The sequence below is a fragment of the Carassius carassius genome, chromosome 15 (assembly GCF_963082965.1).
Source record: "Carassius carassius chromosome 15, fCarCar2.1, whole genome shotgun sequence".
Classification (NCBI taxonomy): Eukaryota; Metazoa; Chordata; class Actinopteri; order Cypriniformes; family Cyprinidae; genus Carassius; species Carassius carassius.
The window spans coordinates 20209571-20235906 of NC_081769.1; the positions used below are offsets into that span (position 1 = coordinate 20209571).

At 36.8% G+C, this 26336-nt stretch overlaps 2 protein-coding genes across 4 annotated transcripts in view; both read right to left on the reverse strand.

The window, feature by feature from the left end:
- cd79a (CD79a molecule, immunoglobulin-associated alpha) overlaps positions 1-26336 on the reverse strand; it is a 131028-nt gene that overhangs the window by 25460 nt on the left and 79232 nt on the right. The gene's annotated exons all lie outside the window — the stretch shown is intronic.
- LOC132158466 (rho guanine nucleotide exchange factor 1-like) overlaps positions 1-26336 on the reverse strand; it is a 50933-nt gene that overhangs the window by 22129 nt on the left and 2468 nt on the right. For 2 of the 3 annotated variants that reach the window (XR_009437687.1, XM_059567892.1), the window contains exons 2-9: positions 11568-11632; positions 8731-8817; positions 7293-7406; positions 5537-5635; positions 3637-3679; positions 3426-3531; positions 3077-3217; positions 571-600 (exon numbers count right to left, since the gene is read on the reverse strand). Coding sequence is in view for 1 of the 3 variants with exons in the window: in XM_059567892.1 (XP_059423875.1) it covers positions 571-600; positions 3077-3217; positions 3426-3531; positions 3637-3679; positions 5537-5635; positions 7293-7406; positions 8731-8817; positions 11568-11594 (647 nt within the window). In the remaining 2 variants the exon portion in view is untranslated. The remainder of the gene's footprint in view (positions 1-570; positions 601-3076; positions 3218-3425; positions 3532-3636; positions 3680-5536; positions 5636-7292; positions 7407-8730; positions 8818-11567; positions 11633-26336) is intronic. The other variant, XR_009437688.1, reaches the window with a different exon arrangement.

Consider the following 26336-nt stretch of genomic DNA (forward strand, 5'->3'; position numbering starts at 1 on the left):
TTTGAAAGAACAACAGAATCTCCAATGGAGGAGGAGAAAGAGAGGAGGGAGAGGGAGGAGGACTGGAAAGGGGAGGGGCAGAAGTCTGGAGGAGGAGACTGTGCACATGTGCATGTCCATTGTCTCATGCACGCATGGATTAAGTGACACAGCTGTGCATGACAAAATTAACAACTGCAACAGCTGCAAGTATTCACTAACATTCTTTCTCATGGGCACACTGTGCACAATGTAACTTCAGCCTGGAATTCTTTTCATAATACATGCTTATATCGCATTTCTTAGCAATCAAATCAATCCAACCAAACATCATAAACTCTTATGAACGACTGATAACTTCATAAAAATAAAATCTTCATTTGAATAGATGGGTTTACAGCTACACAAAAGTAAACAAATAATTTTACATAAAAGTGACTGTTTGATGACTTTAATTTTATATATATATATATATATATAAAAAAGTAAACACACAAAACTACACACCAATCAATAATGCAACAATGATCTCAGAAAAAGACATGCATTCTGCATCTGCACAAAAAAAAAAGATAAAGATAAAAGACTCACCTTTTGTCCTTGTCGGCAACAATTGAGGGGCTGCAAAAAACAAAACAGAACTAATTAGTGGGATATCAAAGGAAAAATGCAGCACAGTTCTGGTATAAAGGACTCACCGCTTAAAGTTACGTAACATTTTTTCTTCCTCGTTCTCGACCGGTTTTTAACTCTGCTTTAGGACGGTGGAATCTAAAGGTTTCGAGCTTTTCCTGACTCAAAATGACAGTAACTGTTGTATTGTTTGCAGTATTCAAACTAATGAACATATTCTGTCACTTGCAAAAGAAAAAAAAAAGAAAAAAAAAAAAGATCTACAAAAACCGGTGGTGCATCAAAAAATGCACTCGGGCAATTTTTTTTGAAATACAAAATGCAATGAAACAGTTTCTTGCAAAACTAGATGTCTGAGCTACACTATCTTTTCAAACTGCAAAAACTATGATGGCACTCTCCTAAGGCACTGAGGTTGTCCTAAGGCGATGTCCAGAAGCAAGCGAAGTGCTCCAGCAGTGGAACTTGCTATTTAACTGTGTTTTTGCCTGATGCAACCGGCATGCAAGAACAGGGAAATCGGATACTTATGCTTTCCTATGATAATAAAAAAGGTGGAGTGTGATAAGGAATCCCAGCGTCTGGCCAATCAAAAACCTTGATCCGCCTCCCAGATTAGGAGTGCAGCCAATAAGAGCGTCTGTAAGTGAGGTCATTACTGTTGTACTGAGGGAAAAGAATGAATGAGGGACAAAAAAACTCTGCAAGAGGAAGTGTATAGTGTTTGGGAAAACAGAGGATGGTTGTTTGAAAGCATATGAAGACTGAATACCCATATTGAGACCTCTAGACATCAAAATGTGAAGTCTCTGAGGACGCATTAAGCCTCTAATAATGTAATTGAACGTGTGAGACACAATATCTTCCATGCATGTTTTTGTCCATGCAGCCTCTATCTCTTAACAGTGTCACATTAGTCTAGCATTTATTAACTATCCTGTCTCACTGCAAACCGGCTTTTGTCCCGCTCTTATTTCCTTTCTCGGCTGGCCTCAAACGTGACCCCTGCCTCATCCCCCTTTCCATTATTCTCTCTGGCAGAGAGCCAGAGAGCAAAGACTTCCTGCCAGCGTGGCATTTCTGACTCCATCCTCCCTCTACCACTTCCTCTCTCTTTGCCACCATTTCTTTCTTCGGGATAAATAGGACAGACTTCAAGTTGTAACGTGGTGTGTTTTTAATAGAAAGAAAGGGTGTGCCTAGACAGAGCATCCAAACCAACTTGGGCTGCATGAATCACGAGGGCTGAGCGCTAAAACAAATGGAGTCTGAATCAAACGTTTAAAGTATAGAGACTGCAAAATAAATGCAATGTAATGAAGAAAAAAAAACATCATTCTGTCTGGGTGAATACTGAGCTTCTGATTCCTAAACAAATGACTCTTATAAGCCGTTTTTTTTTTAAAGAATCACTGTGTATTTCATTCATTGTGTAAAAATAATGAACTGAATCCAGATTGGCAATGTGTGGTCAACAGAGGCGAAAGGCTCAGCGGTCTCCTCCTGTCTCACTTCCTGCATGGGGGTCCTCACTTTCCGTGGGGTGTAATATTAATGCTTACAGCACAGTGTTCACCCTATAATGTGAATCTACTGCACTCATCGACCCTTTGTGATGCCTGACAATTAAAGAACCCACGTTGCTTTGCTTAAAGGAACCGTTCACATAAAATCGAAGACTCTACACGTACACATATATACACACACTTAAATCACTAAGAAATAAAATCAATACTTTATTTACATAATACATTAAAACAGGTACGATTTCAGGTAAGCAGCTAACTTTTGCCTTACGTTTTCAAAAGGTGACTGAGTTGCATCAGTTTAAGCAAAGAAAGGCCCAATCCACAACAAAAGAACAACTTTAGAGCCTAGAATGAAGCTTCATGGATACGTCAGCTGATCCTCAGTTAATTGAACTGCATATAAAGCACAACAGTGAGTGAAGTGAATTCTGATACTGCTATTATAGAATTCACTGCAAGGGCTCAAACACATTCAATAGGCATCACTTAGCAGCCGGTGAGTGAATATCGACAGAGACTCTGGGGTTCTGATCCACTGTGAATGCAGATTTGACAATAGTTGTATTCTGTCTAAGCGAATCGAGAGGGAGAAGAATTTGTGATTGTCTTACCCCACTGCATTCATGCTGTTTGACTCAGCAGGCCACCAAAAAAAATACAAAAATAAAAATCACACATCAGAAAGTTAGAAATCAGGCTTGGATTATAGGTTAGGCGCTGCGGAGGGCAGCAAAATGCAAAGGTTTGGCTCTGTGTTTCAGACAAGACCAGAGCACCTGCTGGTTCTCTCTCAACCATGACAACACAGTCAAAGAGGAAACAGACACACACCGAGGAAACTTACAGATGGGCTATTTCCATCAAATAGGGATGAATTAATACCAATTCTGGTAGTATTATACAGACATGAAATTTATTATAATAACAGATCTTACTTGGATTCTACCATCTTTTCCAGCAAGGATTCAGCTACAGCCTTCTCCTTCATCTCCATGGGGATGCGGTCGGTTGGACGATGGGATTCCACATCATTTAGTTCACGCTCATTGGGGGTCATTCCCATCATCCTCTTCTGCCTAATGTGGGAAACAAGTACAGGTAGACCGGTATCATAATTGGACACCAGGGATAGATGAGTACTTGTTAACAGGGCCGGACATTTAGCATTTTCAAGACTTTACAAAAAATGTAATCTTAAATATTTAAAGATAATGTGAATTGTGAATACCAAGTGCTCCAGGTTCACTTTATTTTGGAATACACTTGCGGGCTCATGACTCTCACCTGAAGTCGTCTAGCTGCCGCAGTATCTCTGTACTCTGCATGAACTGTGTTTCACGAGCATAATTTTTTTGTTGGTCTTCGCTGATCATTTCTGGACGCGTGCGATCTGAAGGACCACAGTGAGAGAGATGAATACATTTGATGTAACTACAGCAATAATACAATATTAACATTAAGTGCAGAGAACTGATTTGGACAGAAGTTCACTCACCCAGTTCATAGGCGATGTAATTTGGCATAGGTACTTTGAGAATCTGGAAGAGAGAAGGAATGTGTTAGAAATACTTCAATCCAAAATCTTGAAATGGACCAAATCAGGGCTCAGCATTACGAATTTGCAATGCAGTAGTTCATGTTAGAATTTTCATTAATGTATATTTATATATAGTTTATTTTTTTAATAAAACGAATCATAGAATGAGCATTCATATAGACAGGAAGTTATAAACAAATTAGAATTAACTCCAGATTTGAATTAAAATAAATACAATTATATTAAGTGTGGAGGACATTATAAAATACAATGTTAAATGCAGAGCACAAATTCTGAGTATGGGTCACCATACTTGGCTGAATGTCACTTCACTTCACTTCACTTCACTTCACTTCACTTAAATGGTTTATAGTTTATATACTTCCAGTATTACATGTAATACATTACATCACCACCAGAGGTCACAACAATATAAATAACCAGAGAACTACTTTCTTCCATTTAATTTAAGCTCAGTTCGCACCTCCATTGCCTTAAAGTCAACTCAAAAAATGTGCATAGAAAGAGAAACATTCAAAAGAAAAAGAAAGACTCAACATAAAAATAAAACAAGAAAAGAGGGAAAAAAGCATCCATTCATCAGGGGAGGTCAGGGTCGGGCAAACACTCAGACACGTCTAAAACTGGGATAGAAAATGCAGAGAATAAATTACATTGGACAGAAGGAGGAGGAAGACGAACTGGACAGAAAGAACAAAAAATTTGCACTATGAAATGAAGTCTAAAAATAGACGGATTGGGGAGAAACAGACAAGTGGGGAAATGATGACCTGAAATATCATATGAAACTGAAATAAAGAACTGGATAACATACTGTCCATTTCTAATGACATCTAATGAATGTCAGGTGCATTCAAAATATAGTCAGAAAGAACCATAAACCTCACCCATACCAAATATGAACATGAAAACACAGAAATAAAAACTTCATTAAATCCCATTTGTCACAAACCCGTTTCATGGACTTCGTCCAATTACCACTAGAGGTCGCCCTTCCATCATACTGACTCTCACACCACATAGACTGTTACACATCACTGGACTACATTTCCCATACTCCACTGCACTAACCACAAGCTCACCTGAAACCAATCACACACAGCTACTACCAAAAAACACACTATATAAATCAGTCTCACACCACCATTCAATGCTGAGTATTGTTTAGCGCTTATCACTGTTCTAGTCCTAGACTTTGGTTTTGTTTTGCATTTCCTGATTTCTGGATTTGATTCTCACCTGTCTGTTATGGATTACCCATTTTGCCTAGCCCTCTGGATATTGTTTGCTGATCCCAGACCCACTCTAGCCTTTGGATTACTCTTCGTCTTGCCTATTCTATTACTGTTTGCTGTGTACCCATGCCTGTTTCTGACCATGCTGATGAACAAAGCTCTGCAGATGGATCTGCACGATAAAACCATTACTGTAATAAAAAACAGCCCAACTTAACAAAAAAAAACTCTTACTGATAAAACGAAATCCATTGAAATGAACTACCATTCTGCACTTTTACCAGAAAAGTTTTACAAATCATATTCATATGAATCTGCCTCAATATTTACTAAATTACATTCAATAATATTAAAGCATTAGACAGCTTTCTTCACTTTGAAAGAAAACCTGTCTAAAGATGAGACTGATGGACAGCAGATCACCTGTGTGATAAATAAAATACAGCTTCAAAAAGCTCCAGCATTCCTTTAGGTGGTCTAACAAAAACATAGACAATAAAACAAGGGGTGGACTGAAAAGTGTGGCAGAACAAAGAGGCAGACTTGTAAAGTGATAAACAAACTTGACAGCCGAATGTCCAGAACTCTTCTTGTTCACATACCGCTCCTTTTTCCAGGAAAGTGTTGTAGAATTCCACAAAGTGCTTCTTGGTGTCTTTGGCATTGAAGTTCTTGAAGAGGTCAGCATGAAGGTAACATAGCTAAGACAAGAGGAAAAGAAAAAGAGAGATCGAGTGAGGGAGATTAAAGAAAGACAAGCGCAACAAAACTGACAGATTTAGACACCGAGGGATAGTAATATGTGCTATGTTAACCGATATGTGGGCTTTATTGATTGAATGGAGAGGCAACTAAACATTTAGAAATTTCATAAACTTTTTCAGAGCACATGCTGACCAGTGAAAAAAGTGCTAGGAGGGATGACAGAGACAAATTGACCAATCTAAAATTAATGAACACAACATAGTACCTGTTGGATTTGAAAGCAAACATAGCTTGTCAAACTCAATAATACATATGAAAACAGTATAGTGTAAAATGTCCACCATTTTTTTGCCTTGACCACAGATATCACTCAGTCAAATGCACTGTTGGGAACGTTACTTTAAAAAAGTAATTAGTTATAGTTATTCACTACTTGTTCCAAATTAGAATTAGAGTTAGAAACTGAATTATTCTATAATAAAAGTAACTCGTTACCAGGGAAAGTAACTATTTGCGTTACTGTTTAAAAAAAAAAAAGTTGCTATATGTCAAAGAATTTGTATTTTTTTAGCAGTTTTAACGAGTCAGTTGAAATGAGTAAAACAGACAGGTGTTCGTTCATAACTTTCGATATTTATTGCACGTCAACAGACAGCAAGAGTTTTATCCTGCACTTCAAATATTATCTTTGTAAGAAAAGTGTTTTTGGCCACTAGCTTTGTAGATGCGTGTGTCGTTGTGAGATGCTTCATTAAATTAGAGTTGCTTACAACGGATGTCGACAAAGTCTTCGCTCCTGGACATAATGTACACATTACATGTACGTTCTTGCCTTTGACCAAAATTAATTTGAAGTAGTCCTTATATCTCCACCTTGAAAATGCCAACTTTTCATCGGATTGCTCCTGACTCGCCATCTCTGCTGCTGCTGCGAAGCTGTTGCTTGTGTGTGTGTGTGTGTGTGTTTGTGAGTGTGGCGCCGCTGGCATGTGTGCTGGCATGTGTGTAAAAACACTGGCTTTGACTGGCTCTGCCTTAGCCAATCATAATCGCTTATCTCGTTATTAACCCATCTCCTCACTCGCTGTTTGAGCCAGGGTTGCGTTCGGATTATACAGTTTATTCAATCAATGCATAGTAACGCACCGCATTTAACGTCCAGTAAAGTTAACGGCGTTGTAATGACGGGAAAAGTAATTAGTTAGATTACCCCGTTACTGAAAAAATAACGTCGTTACCTAACGCCGTTCTTTTAAACGGCGTTATTCCAAACACTGGTCAAATGTAATGCTAGGTTATGCTCTAAATAATAAAAAACTAATTCTGAACATTAACAACTGTGAGATTTGTCCTATTTGAACAGTTTGGGGTTAAATGTAGAAAGAGATGACGGATTTGGGATTTGGGAGAGACGGTACCTGGGGTAGATCACATTGGCTGCATGCCAAATAAAGAAAGAAATACTCATGCATTAAATCACATGAAAAGGGCTTTATCTACATACATGACACACCCACCCCACTCTAAACTCACACATACCCTTCATAGCTGAACAAGAGGTACTATAAGAAACACATGAGCCTCACATTCTAAAGTAAATGCATGCATACGCTCTGACAAAAATAAACAGGCACACATCGTTTAAGTTCTTACCAAAGGAGCACAGTCAAACTGTAACATGACATGATGAATGAAGACCAGTAGGTGGGTGGGCCTGGACTTCAACAGCTCAATGCTGTTAAAGTGACTGCAGTGATCATCCACCATCTGAGAGAAAGTGATGAATACAAATTAACAATAATAAAAATATATATTTCTGAAAAATGTCTAATATTCTCACAAAATCTGCATTTATTTGATCAAAAATACAAAATCAATAATATTGTAAAATATAATAACTCTTCATTCTGAACTTTCATCAGACATTACTCCAGTCTTCAATTTCACATGATCCTTCAAAAGTCATTCTGATACGCTGATTTGATGCTCAAGCAACATTTTTATTATCAATGCTGAACTGTTTTGCTGCTTAATATATTTTTGATGAAACCAAGATCATTTGATGAATGAGCAGCATTTTTTTTTTTTAACACCACATTTGCTTTGTCACTTTTGAACAATTTAATGCACCCTTGCTGGAAAATATAAATTTTCTTCCAAAAACAAAACAATTCACACAGTAGTGTATATAATCCTAATAGATACAACCAATTCTTTAAGGCTTGTTTTGTTTATATGAAAATGTAAAGCTAAGAACCAGGATTTTGTTAATAAATGCCACCAATTTTTTTAGTAAAGCATTATTTATTTATTATACTTACAAATTATTGCGTGGCTTTTATGCTACTTCTGTACTACTTTATAAACTTTGTGTAAACAACTTTTTTAAGAATTGCATTGAATGTATTTATAATCAGCTTTATCGCTTTAAATAAAAAATATACATGAGAAAAAATAATTCAACCCTCTACATTGCAAATAAATCACTCGCATATGCGACTAAATTTTACTCTGGGTGACTAAATGATGTCTATCATTAGCCATTGGTTAATAAATTCTCTGATTTTCCTCGCCAGTTTGTGTGTTCGAGGCTATTATAAGATTAGCACAGATAAGATATATTTTCAATTGCTGAACACTGACTGAGTATGGTACCTTGTTAGAATGGTAGTAGAATTAGTAGTAGTATTATCTTTTAATAATAATTAATATGATCTATTACTATTATTTTTTTACAGAAACCCTGAATGACCAACAATATCTTAAGCATCACCACCACCAGTCTTAAATTCAGTTAAAATGACAAATATGCATTCATACATAGTTTCCAAGTTTTAATCACTAAAGTTCTATTAGTTAATAGTGTGTGTGTGTGTGTGTGTGTGTGTGTGTGTGTGTGTGTAAAATAGTATATCAGTCTGGCGAGTAAACAAAAAAACGTACCAGCCAATGGCAATTATATTGCAAAGGTATGTGTAGGGGGTTGTAATTCCAAATATTTCTACCTCAAAGATTCTAAAAGAATGATTAAAGAAGCGGAATTCTCACTCTCCCCATCCTTACTAGTTCTGAGCTAATGTATATCACTCACAGGTTGCTCGTCATTCTCAAAGTCTTCATCCTCCGCTCCAATTATGTTCATGGCTGGATTTGAACTCTGAGCTCCTGACGGCCTGCGCTGTCGAGAAACAAAGATGAAGAAAACATGAATAGACATAATATTACAAAGCAACATTTTTAGAATTAGCTTTTTATATCAGTAAACTGAGTGACAAAATGGACTGTTTCATTACAGGACGGTAAGGATGACCTGATGGCCCGGGCCAGACTTCAATATTCGACAGAGAGAAAAATGTAAGAACAAATTCAATAAAGAGGAAAAAGTTTTGTTAAGGAACTAAAAGAAAGTATTGCAACCAAAGACACAATACTTCACCTAACAATGAAGAACAGTTCTTTCCACACTACAAAAATCATCAGGGATTAAAAAGAAAGCCCTTAACAAATGTTACATGCTACGTATAACATTATACTGCCATTATGTGATCATTTCTAATTAAAGGGAAAGAATTGAAAACATTGAGTAGCTGCCACAAACATTCTGACTTGAGGCTAAACTAACACATTCATGCTCTGAACCGGAGCTAAGGAAGCCAAGAAGAACATTTAAACAGAGGAGAGAGATGAATCCAATATTCAGAATCCAGCACATTGTTTCACACAAGATAACACAGGCAAAACTGTGATCATGTTTCCATTTCTTTCTACCTGTTGACAAACTTCAATTCAAATAGAGGAATATTCACCAAACCAGAGCAATGAATCTTGGCCACTGGCTGTAAATGTAACAGTGTTCTACTGCGAGAGCTGCTGAGAACAAATTTTTTCTCTGTCGCTGTTGTGCAATAATAATAACTCTGTGGAAAGAAGCTGAAAATCCCTGTGCAAGTCGAACTCCAGCAATTCAACAGACTAACAGTGTTCATTTTAGTAGAAACCAACAAGCAATTGTGACGAACACTTCAAGCACAAATCGAGCTAGGGTTTTCCCTGTACGAACATTTTAATCTTAGATAAAACATGCATTTGTTTACTAAACATTCATAGTTCAGTCCAAAATGTATTTTGTCATCATTTACTCACCCTTATGACATTCCAAACCCAGATCAAACAGCAAAATAAATGATGACAGAATGTTCATTTTTAGGTGAACTATCCCTTTAAGCAAAAATGTATATCAACATAGATCAACATTTAGTCATGTCTGAGCAACACACAGCAGTGGTGTATTGTTCCGAATTAATTTTTGAACAAAACAGTTGAATCAATGATTCAGTGAATGATTTATAAACATGAGGTCACTAGTTGCCACCTACTGGCATAATACAGAAAGCAGAAAGAGTCAGTACAGAGAGGGTCCATGATAGTGTCTCATATCTCTGCTATGTTTACAACTGAAAGCCTCAGAAAGTTCAGACCCCCTCGGGCTGGTGAGAATATGGAGGAGTGTAACTCATGGCAAAAGACACTGAGAAACGAGTCAGCTGTGCCGCCCCTCCTACAACAGCACATTCCTGGTTTTATTAAGCATCCAGAAACATTTGCGTCTCAGCAGCTGTAATGTCTAACAGGGTATGCCATTGTGAATTAGTGCATTCGTTGTCCTTAATCTGATGTGATTTTAATCTAATAACACAAATAAAAACTTTTTTATTACTAACGGTGCAAAGGATCGTAGATGATCTGTGATCCGTACGAAACCAGGCCCCACGGTGCGGCACACATGTGATTTGCGGATTACCTGTTAAGTTTAACCATCATAGAGTGAAAGTTTATCATTTGCACATGTTCTGACTTACCAGTTTACACATGCGCGCTGTTTTTTGTGCACTTAGCTGCTGCCACACACACACCCGAAGCGCGCACACAGAGAGAGAGACACCGTTTTAATGAGAGCACTATTGTAAAATTCTTTTTTTAATTCTTAGGTTTTCACTGACAGATCTTTTAATCAAAACATAAACCAATATAGGCTATCCGTTACACATTTTCCCTGTGTGTTAAAGCCCCCAAACATATGATTTGACTATCAGTCAAGTCGGCAAGAATAGAAAATTATGGTTCGACAATGAAAATCCTTGGTTCAAAACATAAAACATGACGTAACGTATCGTATCGTATCGTAACATAACATTTAAATGAGCATTTATTTTATTAATATAATATTCATTATTATATTACTAATAATAATAAATTGCAATTATTACATTTTAAAATATCAATCAGTTTACGTTTTTATTTTTTACCAAAGCCAAAATAAATTTGTAATCTATTATAAGGAAAATATTATTTTATTCATTCAAATAACCTTAATAATAAAAAATACATAATTACTTTTTTTGTATTATAATAAATAACACAATAAATAACACAAATAACACATAATAACAAATTGCAATTATTTTATTCAATAAAAAAATTAATTTAAGTAACTCATTTTTTCTTACATTTTTTTTTCTGTGAAAATGTTCAGATTCTAAAGCACATTTTACTACATTTGTACTAAAACCAAAATAAATGATTAATCAATTATAAGGAAAATATTATTTTATTAGATCTTACAACTAATTTAACTAATTTATAATATTAAATACTAAATCATATTACTTATAAAACTGTAATTATAATATTATAAAGCATTTATTAATAAAGAAAAAATATTTTTTACACATTTTTTGTTAAATTCTTCACACACTCCCAAGCACCCCCCTGAAAACCCCTTTGAAAACTCTTGCTCTAGTTGGCTTTGTAATAATGGTAGAAACTGTGATTATGCCATCTCTGTTACCAAATCAGATGCAGGCCCTTTACAAGAACATCAAGAATGAATGGAAACAAACAAATACGAGCAGCTTCAGATGCCTTTACCCCGTTGTGGGCGTCTTCATAATCCATGCTGTCGTAGGTGACACCAACACCAGTTAACCGAGCTCCTGCAAAGACACAACATCATGAAAGGCTGGAATGGCGTCCTTTGTCAACAAGACAAGTGAATAAAAACACAAAGCGGTGCGCATACTGCCACACACACTGCCATGAGCAAAGCCGATTGGGTCATCCAATAAAAGTATACAGAGCGGAGAACAACAGCATCAAGATCAGCCAATAAATCAATAACAGATACCCAATGTGGAAGAACTAAACCCAGATAGGGTCTTTTCAATGAGGATGCTTTTGAATGAATAAGAGTGAATTTAGTTCTCAGCAGTCAAACGATCTATAGCTCAGTTTATCTTTCCTTATTATTCTCCACCTTCAGAAGAATATATATGAGATCTTTACTGCAGGAGAAATTTGTAAAGGTTTGTTTGCTGCTCTGTAACCTGCTGATGCGTTTGTCTAATCATTCTCCAATATAAAACAAAGGCTTCTTATGATCTAATCTCAATGACAGCATTATCTGACTACATTGAGTTGCACAGTGAAAGTGCACCAACTTTTGGACAAAAAAAAAACAAAAAAACAACAACAGATAGCTGGGGAAAGTCTTTGCATACCAGACTACTGTATGCAGCTGTTGAGAACTTGAGACAATGGCCTTGTCCTCTGCACTGGAGCAGTGTGATACACAGGCCTAAAATAACTGTAATGGAGCTGTGTTTGTGTTCGGATTTTATCGGCTGCTCTAATCAGCCAAGTCTCTAAGATCTTCAAAGCTTTCCAAAGAGCAGCATCTACAGTGCAGGCAAGCATAAAGAGAGAGAGAGAGAGAGAGAGAGAGAGAGAGAGAGAGAGAGAGAGAGAGAGAAAGGAAGTGGGTGTAATTTCCTCAGGAAACGTTTACAGCCATATTTTGTCAACCTGTCTGCAAAAGTCATGTTCAGAGCAACAGAGAGCATAAAACAAAGGAAAAAGACAAGGAGGGACAAACACATACACAAGGGTATGACTTACAAAAGCACAAGGTGAAAAGATTTATGTCACTTTCCACAAGTCGGGTACTCTCTGGCGTCCCATGATTGTTTCAAGAATTACAGACACAAATATGTTTTAATTTGTAAACAGAACTAATAAGTGCTTTTTATTTTCATCCAAAATGTTCCATGTAATATTGACCAATTTTTTTTTAATTAATCAACCATGAAGAGTTGACAGAAGTCTTCTTGACCTTCAAATAATTAACTAAATAACACAAAAGGACATCAAAATAATACAAAAGCTAAGCCGTTTTTATCTGTTTAACTGATATTCAACTTATTTTAATTGAAAAAATGTATAAAATAAGTTCATTTAAGTAAATTATTTTTGACTGATAGAAAATTATTGTTGCTATATAGAAATAATGAACAAATTAATAAATAATGGTTTTAACCTCCTTAGTCAAGTATCAAAATTAGAAAATGTTTATAAAATAAAAAAAATAAAAAAACGTGTCGGCACCAACAGCCTTGTGGGTAAATATGTGTAAAATCACAATTATTCTCAGTAAACATATTTCTAAAGGTGCTATTGACTTGAAACCAGATGTTGGTAACAACCCAAGAAATCCATATACACAAATATCGCAAAAACAAAACAAATAAGTTCAGAAATTAAGTTCTGTGTAATAAAATGGAATGACACTGGGAAAAAGTATTGAAACATGAAGAAAAGGAGGCCCAAAAAGGCGTGGAAAGCCAAGACACCAGCTGAAATCTATCAGTAATTAGAAAAAAAAACCTGCCTCATAGTTATTGGAAATGAATAATATGTAGTTCAATCCTAGCACCTACAGTATCATGATGATGAAGATGAAAACAGGGTGGACATTTTAGCAAGTCAATGATCCCAAACACAGCCAAGGAAACTCTCAATTGGTTTCAGCATAAGAAAATATAAATATAACTAAAATGACTAATACATTAATAAAACATATATAAGTATATAATATATACATATATTATATGTATATAAGTAGTCTGACATCTGAACTTGACTATTAAACAATTATAAAAACGAAGGAAGAAAATGGAGGAAACAGTTAGCGATTATGCTTTCTATTTTCATGACACTGACCTCATCTTTGTCACAAAGTGGAAACACAGCAACATCAGCTGCATAATAACAATAACACTAAAAAGCAAAGCAAGAACAGATGAGGTCATTCATGCATGCATGTGCTAACTGAGAGGAAAGCACGTCTTATTTCAGAGAATACAAGTAAAGTGAGAAAAGTGTTGTAGGATGAGAGACACACATAGATAAACTAGTTGGTAGAAACCAGTGGAGAGAAAAAAAAGCCATACCACTGTTCTAGACATTATAAGCATAATTGTAAAATTCAGAAACTCAGTATCACTCAAATTACATGCTAAAATGCAATTTTGATAAATGACAACCTTAAAGACATTTAAAACACCCACAGCTTTCAATAAATCATCTCAACAGCTGTCGAGATCAATCAGCAAGCGTTAAACACTAACTCTCTTAAAGCAATAGAGAATGATCTGCATGTTCTCCAGAGACAGGGTTTCTTCTCAATTTAATGGAGAATGAGAGTGTGGAGGCACTGGGGTGTTACATGTGGGGTTAATGAGGTCTATCGCTATCTCCTGAAAAGTATGTAATAATGACGGTGCTCTCTCTTTCTCTCTCTGATTCCCTCTGGACTGTGCGGTATTTCAGCACTGCAGGAGATTAGAGATCTCGGAGCTTCTCTCAGTTGCTCTGAGAAAGAGCAGAGGAAGGGTGGCGTCCAGGCATGAGGGCGGCCTCACTGACCATGAGAGCATGAAGAGCGAAGTGAGAAAGACAGAAACAGTTTGAGGATGTATGGCTTAAAGAACTGTAAGGATGCGTGACTTGATAGGCGTTAACCTCGATCAAATTTCACACTATTTCCTTTTTGGTAACCTCAGTAACTTAGTTATTACTTTAGTCTTCAGTGTCACATGATCTTTGAGAAATCATTTAAATATGCTGATTTGGTGCTCAAGAAACATTTTCTTATTATTAGCAATGTTCAGATCGGTTGTGCTGCTTAATATTTCTGTGGAAACTCTGCTAAGGGTTTAGAATTCTTTGATAAATAGAAAGTTCAAAAGAAGTGATCTGCATTTTATTCTTATATTATGGATTTTCTGTCCATCTTGAGCTATTTAATTAATCATTGTTGAATAAAAATAGCATTTTATATCATTAGGAATACTTTCTGAGCTAAATCATATTTTCTATCCTCTAACCCTAGCCCTACTATTAAATGTGACACTTAGAGAAAACTTTCTGCATTTCTTCTAAAAAAATCATTTAGTAAGATTAATAAGCTGTTTTTCTTGAGTGGCCCAACAAAATGGCCTGTCAATGTCAGCATTTTTATGATTTACTACCTTTGTGGGCACATTTGGACAAGTGCACACACACACTTTTCCTTCTTCCTTCAGCTCCAGGTATAGTAATTTTAACACTTGAAATACTACTGATTCTGGGAAAAAAAATCTTGTCACTTTTATCTTTTCCTGCTTTCTTTGTACAGCTCCAACTTCCCATCATTGCTAACAGACATAAACAATTCCTGGAATATCCCAGAGGCACGCATTCTGGACAGACTTAAAGGTAATCAAGAACCCTTTCACTTTTAGTTTCTTAGTGAACGAACTCCATCGCACACCTGTAAGTGATAGGTGCGCAGAAAATTAAGACCAGATAGGTCATTTCAACATATAAGGAACTCCCGCACACTATCTAAACTTGCAAATAAATTTTAATCGTGATTAAAATTTATTTGCAAGTTTAGATAGTGTGCGGGAGTTCCTTATACTTTTAGTTTCTTAAAATGCCAATTCCTGTATATTTCACAAAGTAGCCTGTTACAAAACAGGACATATTTCAACCATATCTATTACCAGAACATTTTAAAAATGCCTGTAATATCTGTGGCATCCATAACATTAAAAGCACCTGTATTAGAATGATGAACTCTGTTCTCTGGCAAATATGTTTCCCTTCAGATGGAGGGGGAAAAAGACATTTTCATCCTGTTGGATGAGGTTGGCAAGCTTGTGAATTTTCCAATTGAATCCCTCCTTTAGTCCCTCCACTTTTCCTCTTCTCATTTTCATTCGTCATTTTGTACAAACTCATGTAAGAACATCACATATATTCTAAAATACAAACGCCAAGTTGTTCAATCAACTTAAAGTTGAGGTCAAAAGTTTACCCCCCCCTTTCAGAATCTGCAAAATGTTTATTATTTTACCAAAATAAGAGGGATCACACAAAATGCATGCCATTGTTTTTTTAGTCTTAGAATAAGATATTTCACATTAAAGATGTTTACATGTAGTCCACAAGAGAAAATAAATCAAATTTTTAAAAATGACCCCTTTCAGAAGTTTACATCTCCTTGTCTTAATCCCGTGTATTAGGAGCATGGGGGTGAAAACTTTTTTAAATTTAACTTATTTTGTCTTCTGGGAAACATGTTACTATCTTCTGTAGGCTCTCAAGGGCTGTACTAAATGAAAAAAAAACAACAACATGATATTTATGACAAATAAAAAATAAGTACAATTCTCCATTCTGTTTAAAAGTTTTCTTAATGAATGTTTTTTCCTTCTGGAGCATCAGTGAGCATTTGAACCTTCTGTAACAATTGCATATGAGTCCATCAGTTGTCCTCAGTGTGAAAAGCTGGATCTCAAAATCATACCGGCATTAATATAAAGGGTTCATGTACAAAAAAATGCTGGAAAACCAAATAATTTTAGCTTTTCTTTTTTTGCATTTTTTTCCCTTAGGGATTGTTCTGCAGAAGAGCAGGCAGTTTAACTGTTAACAAGACAAACAAGGGACTCATGAACAACTATAACTAGACAAAAAACACAACTGTGGATCATTCAGCTAACAACACAGCATTACGAAACAAGGCGATGTAAACTTTTGTAGAAATTCAACTACTATTTTCTCTTGTGGACTACATGCATACATCTTTTATGTGAAATATCTTATTCAGGTCAGTAGTCAGTAGTATGCATTTTGTATGATCCTCCTTATTTTGTTAAAATAATTAACATTTTGCAGATTCTGAAGGGGGAGGGGGATAAACTTTTGACCTAAACTTGGATTTAAAAAAAATCCATACTTAATATATACAATTATTTATATACATCTTTTTTATCAGTATGTTTTAAATGTCTGACTCTGAATATAATAACAATTAAATGACAGTTTTTTTTAAACCTTAAGTACTCTGACACAATCTTTTATTATTTCATAACAGAACAGCATAGCTTCTCTATTTAATATTTAAAAAGGATTTGCCCATCAAAATCATGTTGTGCAACCCAAAACAGGAAATTACATCATGCAGACTATCATAACTTTGTGTTTAGGTCTTAAAATATTAGATCATTCTAACTTCTTTGACTAGGCATAAAGACTTAACCCTTAAAAAATGGAATTATATTTAGTTTATAATTGATGATGTTTATAAATATATATTATCCTTAATTATAATTAAGAAAGTTTAGTTTAAAAATGTAAGATGTCTACATTAGTTAAAACGATGCAAGTAAAATATATTATTACTTCTTACTTGGTGGTTCACCAACTGTCAACAGATTGAAAATGTTCTTTGAAAATAGTACAAAAAACATCTAAACCAACATGAATACAAACATCTTTTTATTTGTTGTGGACCCTCTTGTATATCATTAATACTTTTGCAAACATCTGCCGAAGTTAAAATCAATATCATATGGTACTGTTAAGAGGTCACAAACAGAATTTGGGGTCTAAACGGGGCACCACCATCCACTGGGAGCAAATGCTGGGCAAGCGCATCAGCCTCAGTCCAACTGCAGAAGCATTGATTGGTAGAAGCCATAGCAGCCTGCAATCTCTCTCTAACTGTTTCCAAATGTGGGCTGTGAGTCCAGGGAGTAATCAGCCTGCTTCAAACACAGAGCCCTTTGACTGCACACAAACCTGGCCTGTCCGGCTGCCCAAAAGACCTCCTGCTCCACCACTGGCATGCCAACTGGGATTGACTCTCTATGTGTGTAAGACTGAGTTAACGTCTGAGTACGCATCTGTGTTTCAGCATGTACACGTGTCCACGTATGTTCTCACGTTGAACATCTCTGAATGGAGCACAGTTTTTCAGGAACTTTACATCATGTAGCGTTTTGTATCCAATGGCTGAGCGCTAGAGGGGCAGGGAATGCCAGGAAGCTCCAGCGCTGTGATCGGCAGCCAGGAATCAACCCACCCTCTTTACAGAGGCAACCACATAAAGTCTATACGCCTAAAACACATTCCAAAAAAAAAAAAAGATTTTAGCTGTTAGATCATACAACTTTAACCTCCATCTTCAGTCAGGTCTGAGAAATGACTGGGTCTGTATCTCTTGAAAATTTTCCAGTACCAACAGGAAAATGCTAGACAACTAAAAAAATTTGGTCAAAACAAGTTGTCTCAATGGAGACAGGTGATCACTCCATAGCTCAACTCCAGATCTGAACACTGGCATCACCACATCAAATCATTTTCCTGCCCTCCACCAGCCTCGCACGCTTTCCCCTCCGCAGTCCTGTCACCGCATCCATCATTCTGTCAGTTCATCACTCCACCCTGGGCGATCTGACTCAACCTGACTGCAACTCGTTTCTCTTCAGCGATTCCCGCCTGCATCACGTCTCACCGCCAGAAGCATCCTGGAACACCACATCATTTTCTGGCATATGCCCTTGCATCAAACATAAAACACAGTGATGGCAATAAATAATTCCACTGATTTTAACAACTCATTTGTCTTTTGAAATATACCTAGTTTCAATTAAGGCTATTATCATTAACTAAATCTGTTATAAAGACTATAAGTGGAAAAACTATTTAAATTCCTAAAATAAAAATTTAATTTTCACATTAAATGGGGATGTCGGAACCAAATAACCCCAGCTAGCTTGTGACATTAGTAGAGGTGTGAACCTACACTGGTCTCACGGTTCGGTTCGATTACGATTATCAAGTCATCGATTCAGTTCGATTCGATTATCTCGATGCATCACGATGCATTGATGATGCACTGCATCCTTATTTTTCAATTTTGCTTCATGTATACAATTTTGTCAATAAATACAAGCAGTCAGATATATGAACTGAACCTTTAATTTTACCTGAAACACGCTTCTTGAATGTATCAAACATCAAATAAAACTCAAGTCTGGGCACAGAAGACAACAGCAGCATTAGATTAGAACACACAAATGTAAGTACTAAAAGTGCAATGCAGGGAGTGTACTTAAATACTTATATAGTGCAGTGTACTTTCTTGTAAAACATTTAAATATTGACATTAAAATTAAATTACAAACCAAAATAAACAAGAGGCCAAACCTACTTGAATATAATCAATATACAAAAAACTAAATCTGCACTTCAGCAGTGTTTTTTAATACACAAAATATGATATTCGTCGGATTCTGCCCAAAAGCCTGGAGAGCGCGCCCACTTTAAGAGCGCGCTGAGATGCCAGATTCAGCGTATGCGCGAAGCATGTTACGTGAGGGAATTTTCCGAATTGAGCTGCAGCGATCATGTTCGACGCATTATCTGTTACAAGCACTACATCCTTATGTGATAGCTTCCATTCATCCACGACATGAGACAGTAGCTCTGCCAGATGAGCACCCGTGTGAGACTCATAAACGGCTCACGTTTGCAGCACATGAGACAAAATCTTCCAGTCATCGCTAATGTAATGTGCCGTTTTCCACTACAGAAAAGGGCCGTATATCCTTTGCAATAAAAGATGCCACTGCTCTGGTAATTCTCTGCCCTCGCACTGAGTTTGGCGGCAACGTTGATATAAGTTGATAAATTTTTGGCTGAGCTGGTTCCACAATGGCACTGACAGGCGTTTGCAGCTCGGGGTGAAAACGACTGACGTGGTTTCTCATGTTGGTGGTATTACCCCCCGCATATTTTGTTTTTGCGTGACATGATTTGCACACAGCGTGTGTCTTGTCAAGGTCGGGCTTACCGTGTTGTCGATAAAAGCCGAAATGTGCCCAAATGTCGGCTTTTAAAGTGGTTGGAGCATTTTTTATTGCACGCTCAGGCGTTTCGCCTCCCTCTGCCATTGTATGCCGCGACTAAGCACGCGGTGATGACGTCAGAAATGAGTCAGTACATTATAACCAGTTATGGGCTATTACTGAACCGAAACCGAATCGTCCTCGTCTGCATCGCGATGCACCGTAGAAACGATTAATTTTGACACCCCTAGACATTAGGGACAGCTACGTTTGACATCAATGACACCATTACAACAAACGCGGAATTCAATTTAACTCACTTTGGATAAAAGTGTCAAGACAAATGAATAAATGTAAATCAACATGCAACAACGTTGTCCCACCAAAATATGGTACACATGATCTTAGAGAAACAATGTGAATTATGTTTAAAATCTTGTCTGGTTGACCCAAAAAAACCCATAAATATCTCAGGGATTCTATGCCATGAACTTTGCAAATCCTGGCAAAACCAGTAAATAACTGCGGACCTTCCAGTGCAAGCAATCTGATAAGATCTGAGTCTATCTAGTTCATAATGCAGAATCATAAATAGGGATGGGTACCGAAACCCGGTATTAAAATGGCCCCGGGGCTAAATTATGAAAGACCGTAGTATCAGTAAGATCTGATGGTATCGGTTCGGCTTTCGGTACTGGGGAAAAAATTAATGTACTATGTATTTTTGCTTAATAATGTTATCGTGCACATTTTATCTCACCAAACATTTCTAATGTGCGATCATATTAAGACGTTTGTCTGTGAGATCTGCGAGATCTCTCATGCGTGCCGCGGAGGCTGTCAGTTACACACACACACCACAACGAGCACGGCGCACGCACAGACATAACAGTAAGAAAACTCCCGCTTAATAATAAAGAGTGACGATGGCGAAGAGATTTGCTTAATAATGTTCTCGTGCACATTTTATCTTACCAAACATTTCTAATTTGCGATATTATTAAGACGTTTGTCTGTGAAATCTGCGAGACCTCTCAGGGGCCATAAGGGGCCGTTCACATATCGCGTCTTTTGCGCGCTCAAGTTCGTTATTTCAAATGTAGGAGTGCGGTATGCGCGCTCATAATGGAAGCGACGCGGTCGCGACGCGCACGCTATGCGACGAGCTCGTTTTTTCCAGGCGCGTCCGCACCGCATCGAGTTAAAAACATCTCAACTTTTCAGAATGCCTCAAGCGCACCGCAGGTCATGTAACTTCTTCACCTTTTCCGTAACAACGTTGAAAGCTCAGCCAATATGAAGGAACATCTGCATGTGGATTTTTTTATTAATTTAGTAGCAGTGCTACTGCAAGCTGTTTTTAGTGCTGCAAATTCATTTATACATTGCTGAAATTTCCGCGTCTTCATGGAGAGAGCAGGTCATGGTTGCTTAGCAACGGCAGACTCTTCAGGAGCGTAAGTGCCCGAAGGCTTTGGGGGAAAAAAATCAGAAAGCGGCGTGCCTAGAGTTTCCACGTGTTTTTAGACACGATATGTGAATGGCCCCTCACAGTAGAAAACTCCTGCTTAATACAAATAGTGACAATGGCGGAGACAGCAAAACGTTCCAAAGTGTGGTTATACTTCACTAGAGTTGATGCAGGCAACGCTGGTTGTCATAAGTGCAACAAAATTTTTGCATGTAAGGGCTGAAACACAAGCAATCTGTCAAAGCATCTTTCAAAAGTTTTCGACTGCCTAACACAACACAAAGTAACACAACACAAAGTACCGATAAGAATACCGTAAAAGTACCGGACCATTAAGCAGTATCAGTAAGAGTAGTAATACCGTTAAAACCTTAACGATACCCATCACTAATCATAAATGAGATGCAGACAGTTAGGGATGGGACAATAACCGGTTTTATTGATAACCGTGATAAAATGTGCTGAAGGTTAGTAATATCGTTTAAAAATGAATTATCATTAAAACCGTGTTTGATCATCGCGGTTTTAATAACTCACTATTAAATCATGTCCAGCCAGCAACAGTCTGACGCAAGCGCAGCGCACAATGTTTTTTTTCGAGAAGGAATGGCGAAAGTCAGTGACTTTTCTATGCTTTTCTATGCTTCTACACTTTTCATTGTAAGGAAGGAAATTCCACAGAATTTAATCTTTCTTTAAATTAAGTGCATAGAGTTGCTTGTTTTATTAGTTGTTTGTTGATTATTAAATATAAAACTTGCTGAAATGTTTTCAGTGTGAGCATCAACTATTTTTGAACACTTTCATCTTGTTTCAACAAAACCGTGATAATATTGATAATCGTGATAATTTTAGTTACTATAATCGTAATATTAAATTTTCATACCGTCCCATCCCTACAGACAGTAATGATAGCTACAATTTACTGCTGAATATAGCAGTAATTGCACATTTATTGAACAATCACTGCCAGATGTGTTTTTGCAATTTTCTGGCACAGATACTACTTTTTACTTATTTTTTTGTCTACAGTACAGTTTCCGATAAAATGTTGTTTCACCAAACAGACAGAACAATTTGTGGTGATGTGGGAAAAGGTAAAACTACAACTAAAATGAAACTATATGAAAACCATAAAATATATTTTTTTTACTAAAAATCACAAAAGAAGAGACAGACTATTAATGTACTATTAAAATTAATTTAAAAAACTGAAATAAAAAAAGCTAATGAAAATTTTGTTAAATAAAAAATTGTAATTAGATCAAATACATGTAACATTGTTAAAAACGAGACATTATAGAAATACATCGGATCCCAGGTTCGCAAGTGGTCTAGCACCTGCATCATGTAAAATAAAAAAATTCACTTGTCTTTTTATTGAAAATGAATGAAAAAAGCAGGGTACGACTTTGATGTTCATTTTGTCTGGTTAATTAAAAAGAAAAAAAAAGACAATTAATCACATCCTTTGACTGTACGTAAGTTCCGCAATACAAGTAAAAGTTTTTTTTTTGTCAGTTTAGTCAATCAATCTCTTTTTCATTCTGTCTTCTTTAACTTTCGATTCCATGTTTCAGTATGCCCTACTCATCCTTCTCTATTTCCTGTCCATATGAAGACACGTCTCTCTATCATACCTTCTCTTTAAGACTCTGCATCTCTGTCACTCTTTCAGTTCTCCATAAAATAGTTTTAGATCACTTTAAGCTTTGTATGTTCCACAAGTGAGTAGCTTTTCCACACCTGGATGAGGTTAAGATATCCACACCCACCTTTGCTTCCTAATAACATACAACCAAAATTCATACTGCGAACACATCCACTGACAGCTTCCACAAACATACCTCCCACCCAGACATAGACCACTACTATTACTCATGACAAGACATAGGCTTCTTTGTTAATGTGTCAAGGAACCCCAACAGTTTCTGTTGCCACAGCAAAGCACGCCAAAAACATCACATTACACACATCCTCTACACACTGTGAGAGCTTTGTCACTGTAAACACAAATAGGAGACACTCTGCTGCGGCATAATTTGGCCTTCTGATGTAAACCAAATGCTTATATATAGTCTCATTTCAGTAGCTAATTGCAAACTTGACTTACCAGAAAACCAAATGAGCTCATTTATAGCTTCATACAATATAAGCATTCAACAGAGCAATTCTTTATTCTCCTGCAGTAAGAAGCTACTGGAGTGTGTTTCCATTTTCTTACCTACTACACAGTAGAGCTGCAACTAGCGATTATTTTTTCTGTCGACTAATCTAACGATTATTTTTTTGATTAGTCGACTACTCTAACGATTATTTTTATTACAATAAATAATTAATCTAATGTTATTTTTTTGATTAGCTAATGAATCCTTTGGATAACTTTACAAAAAAATATAAGTACAACTTCTAATATAATATTTCAACCTTTATTCATTTTCAACCAATGCGGTTGAAGTTTTTACAGGATACAAAAATAAAGAGGCAAAGAAAATTATTTTACTATGGTAAATATGAGTTTACGATAGCGTTTATAATTAAACCACAGTAGCCACAAATTTACAGTTGTCTGAGACGTCATGAAATGTTCTTTAGCATCACAAACCATAAAATGTAGTCAGGGTTCTGCTATGGTTTAGCATGGTTTCCAGAGATCTGGAGCTGATTCGGGGTAGCTCGGTGATTTGTGACTGTTGTCTCGCGGCGCGCTGTCTGTTAAGGGGCCGTTCACATATTTACAAGTTCGTTATTTCCAATGTAGGCGCTCATATTGGAAGCGACGCGGTCGCGACACGCACGCGAAAACAGGCGCGTTCGCACAGCATCGAGTTAAAAACATCTCAACTTTTCAGAATGCTGCAAGCGCACCGCAGGTCATGTGACAAGAACTAACCAATCAGCTTCATCCTTTCCCGTAACAACGTTGAAAGCTCAGCTAAGATGAGGGAGCAGCTGATCATAGCTGTATATGGATTGCCATTTTGAAATAAATTTAGTAGCAGAGCTACTGCAAGCGATTTTTAGTGCTGCACATCCATTTATCCTTTGCTGAAATTTCTGCGTCTTCATGGAGAGAGCACGTCATGGTTGCTTAGCAACGGCAGACTCCCCAGGGCCGCAACTGCCCGAGCCCTCTGGAAAGAAGGAGAAAGCGGTGCGACTAGCGTTTTCCACGCATTTTTAGGCGCGATATGTGAACGCCCCTAAAGCGTTTTTGAAACCACCGTTAACAGTACACAGACTTACTTTATTTTTTATTTTATCCTTACTTCAGCCACTACGGGTGATCATACCAATAACTAGTAATCTTTATATCAGAATCATGCAATGAGCAAGTCTGCGTTTATTAGACACTTAATAAGATCACATCAGTTTGTGCTTTTAGAATCGCCGAATCTGCTGCTGTCGTTCCATCACATCTGCAGCAGAGACCTGAACCAGGAAGTTGGTCACCAGATCACACGGTAACCAGTTAAACCATAACACCGGAGAGCGCCAGGATGTTTTCCTCTGAGGTACTTGTGCATCGCATTTGTGCTGCCGTGGTACACCATATCGGTTTTGCAAAGGGAACAAAGTGCCATTTTATTTGGCCTCTGTTTAAAGTATTCCCATACTTTTGATAACAGTGGTCTCTGTTTTTGTGATAGAATGCAACTTTCTCCATTCCCAGTATGCCATTACGTGAGATGTAAACAGTGTGATGAGTCGATGACGATGACGTCGACGCGTCGTTGCAGCACTACTACACAGACAATCATGCATATGAACTTCCTAGACTTTTTCCTAATTTTTCACAAGAGATCTTCTCATATTGTTGTGTTCAGTCTAACTCCGCCCATTAAAGGGACGGTTAACCTAAAAATTGTGTCTTTATTTATTCACCCTCATGTTTTTTTCTGTCTTCTGTGAAACAAAAAAAGATTTTTTTATGGTATGAACAAAATCTTATATCGGGAGTTATTTTTGCTGGAAATAAGGTTGCAACAAGCAGCTGTTATTAAAACAAAAGTTATTCATTTAAGATCAGTGATTGATTTTCTGCTTTTCCATTCTTGTTTAATTAACATTAAGGACACAGACAGCAGCAGGTATATTAGGCTGCTATCACTAAGACATAACGCACAGATTTAATATATTTGGATCCCATAGACTTTCATTGTATAAACAGTAGAAACATTCTTTAAAATACCTCTTTTTGTGTTCTTTTCATTACAAAATATTATTTCCAGCATCACACTATAATTGCTTTGATCTAATTATGTTACTCTCCATTCCAGGAGTGAACACAAAGCACTAACTGTCTATGGTAAAACAACCCAGTGTATGAGAGGAAGTGAGGCACAAGGTGAGAAAAAAGCAGGTGAAGGAGTGATACAAAATGAAATGGTCTGCATTCTTTCATAAGAAAGAGTCAGTAGCTTTAGTCTGGGCAAGATTGTACTTGCCTTTCTCAGTGAATGTCACAGAGAGAGAGAAGAGTAAGAGAGAAAGAAAGAAAGAAAGAAAGAGACAAGCAATGTCAGAACAGGAAAAGGAAGTGGTAAAGGCACCCCATTGCTTCAGATATTATCCAACCCAATGACAAATCTGGGAGAAAAGTCTCTTAATACTTCACACTAACTAGGTTGCATGATATGAGGTTACTACGATAGTATCAGAATGGCCAAGCCTCAAAATACCAGCAGTGCATAATGTGATGCATGTTCTGCATGCCATGAGATTGTACTACTACGGATCGATCGCATGCTATACTCCATGGCATGTATTATTTGAGCCCAGTGTTTCATGTGCCAATCACACAAGCTGCAAAATGGAGTGTTTGTAACAGGGTGTAAAAAATTAGAGAATCCAACAGACCTATTGACCATACATCTGTGCATAAGCCAACCATTCAAAAATAGCTCAAGAGAAACACAACAATGTGAAAGTGAACCAAACGAGCATCACCAGTGATTAGTTCTACGAATTTTTGAGATGTTTGGGTTAATAATTATTACAGTAGAAGAGCCTCTTCAATATCACAATAAAAGAGGTATCAGGATACTACTTGGTCTTGTGCCAAGTATGTTTAACACATTACCATTCAAATGGTTGGACTGGAGTAATGGTGGCTGAATTCAGCTTTGCCATTACAGGAACATATTTTTTTAAACTATATTAAAATATAAAACAGACAATTACAGCATTATTTCACAATGCCAATGTCTT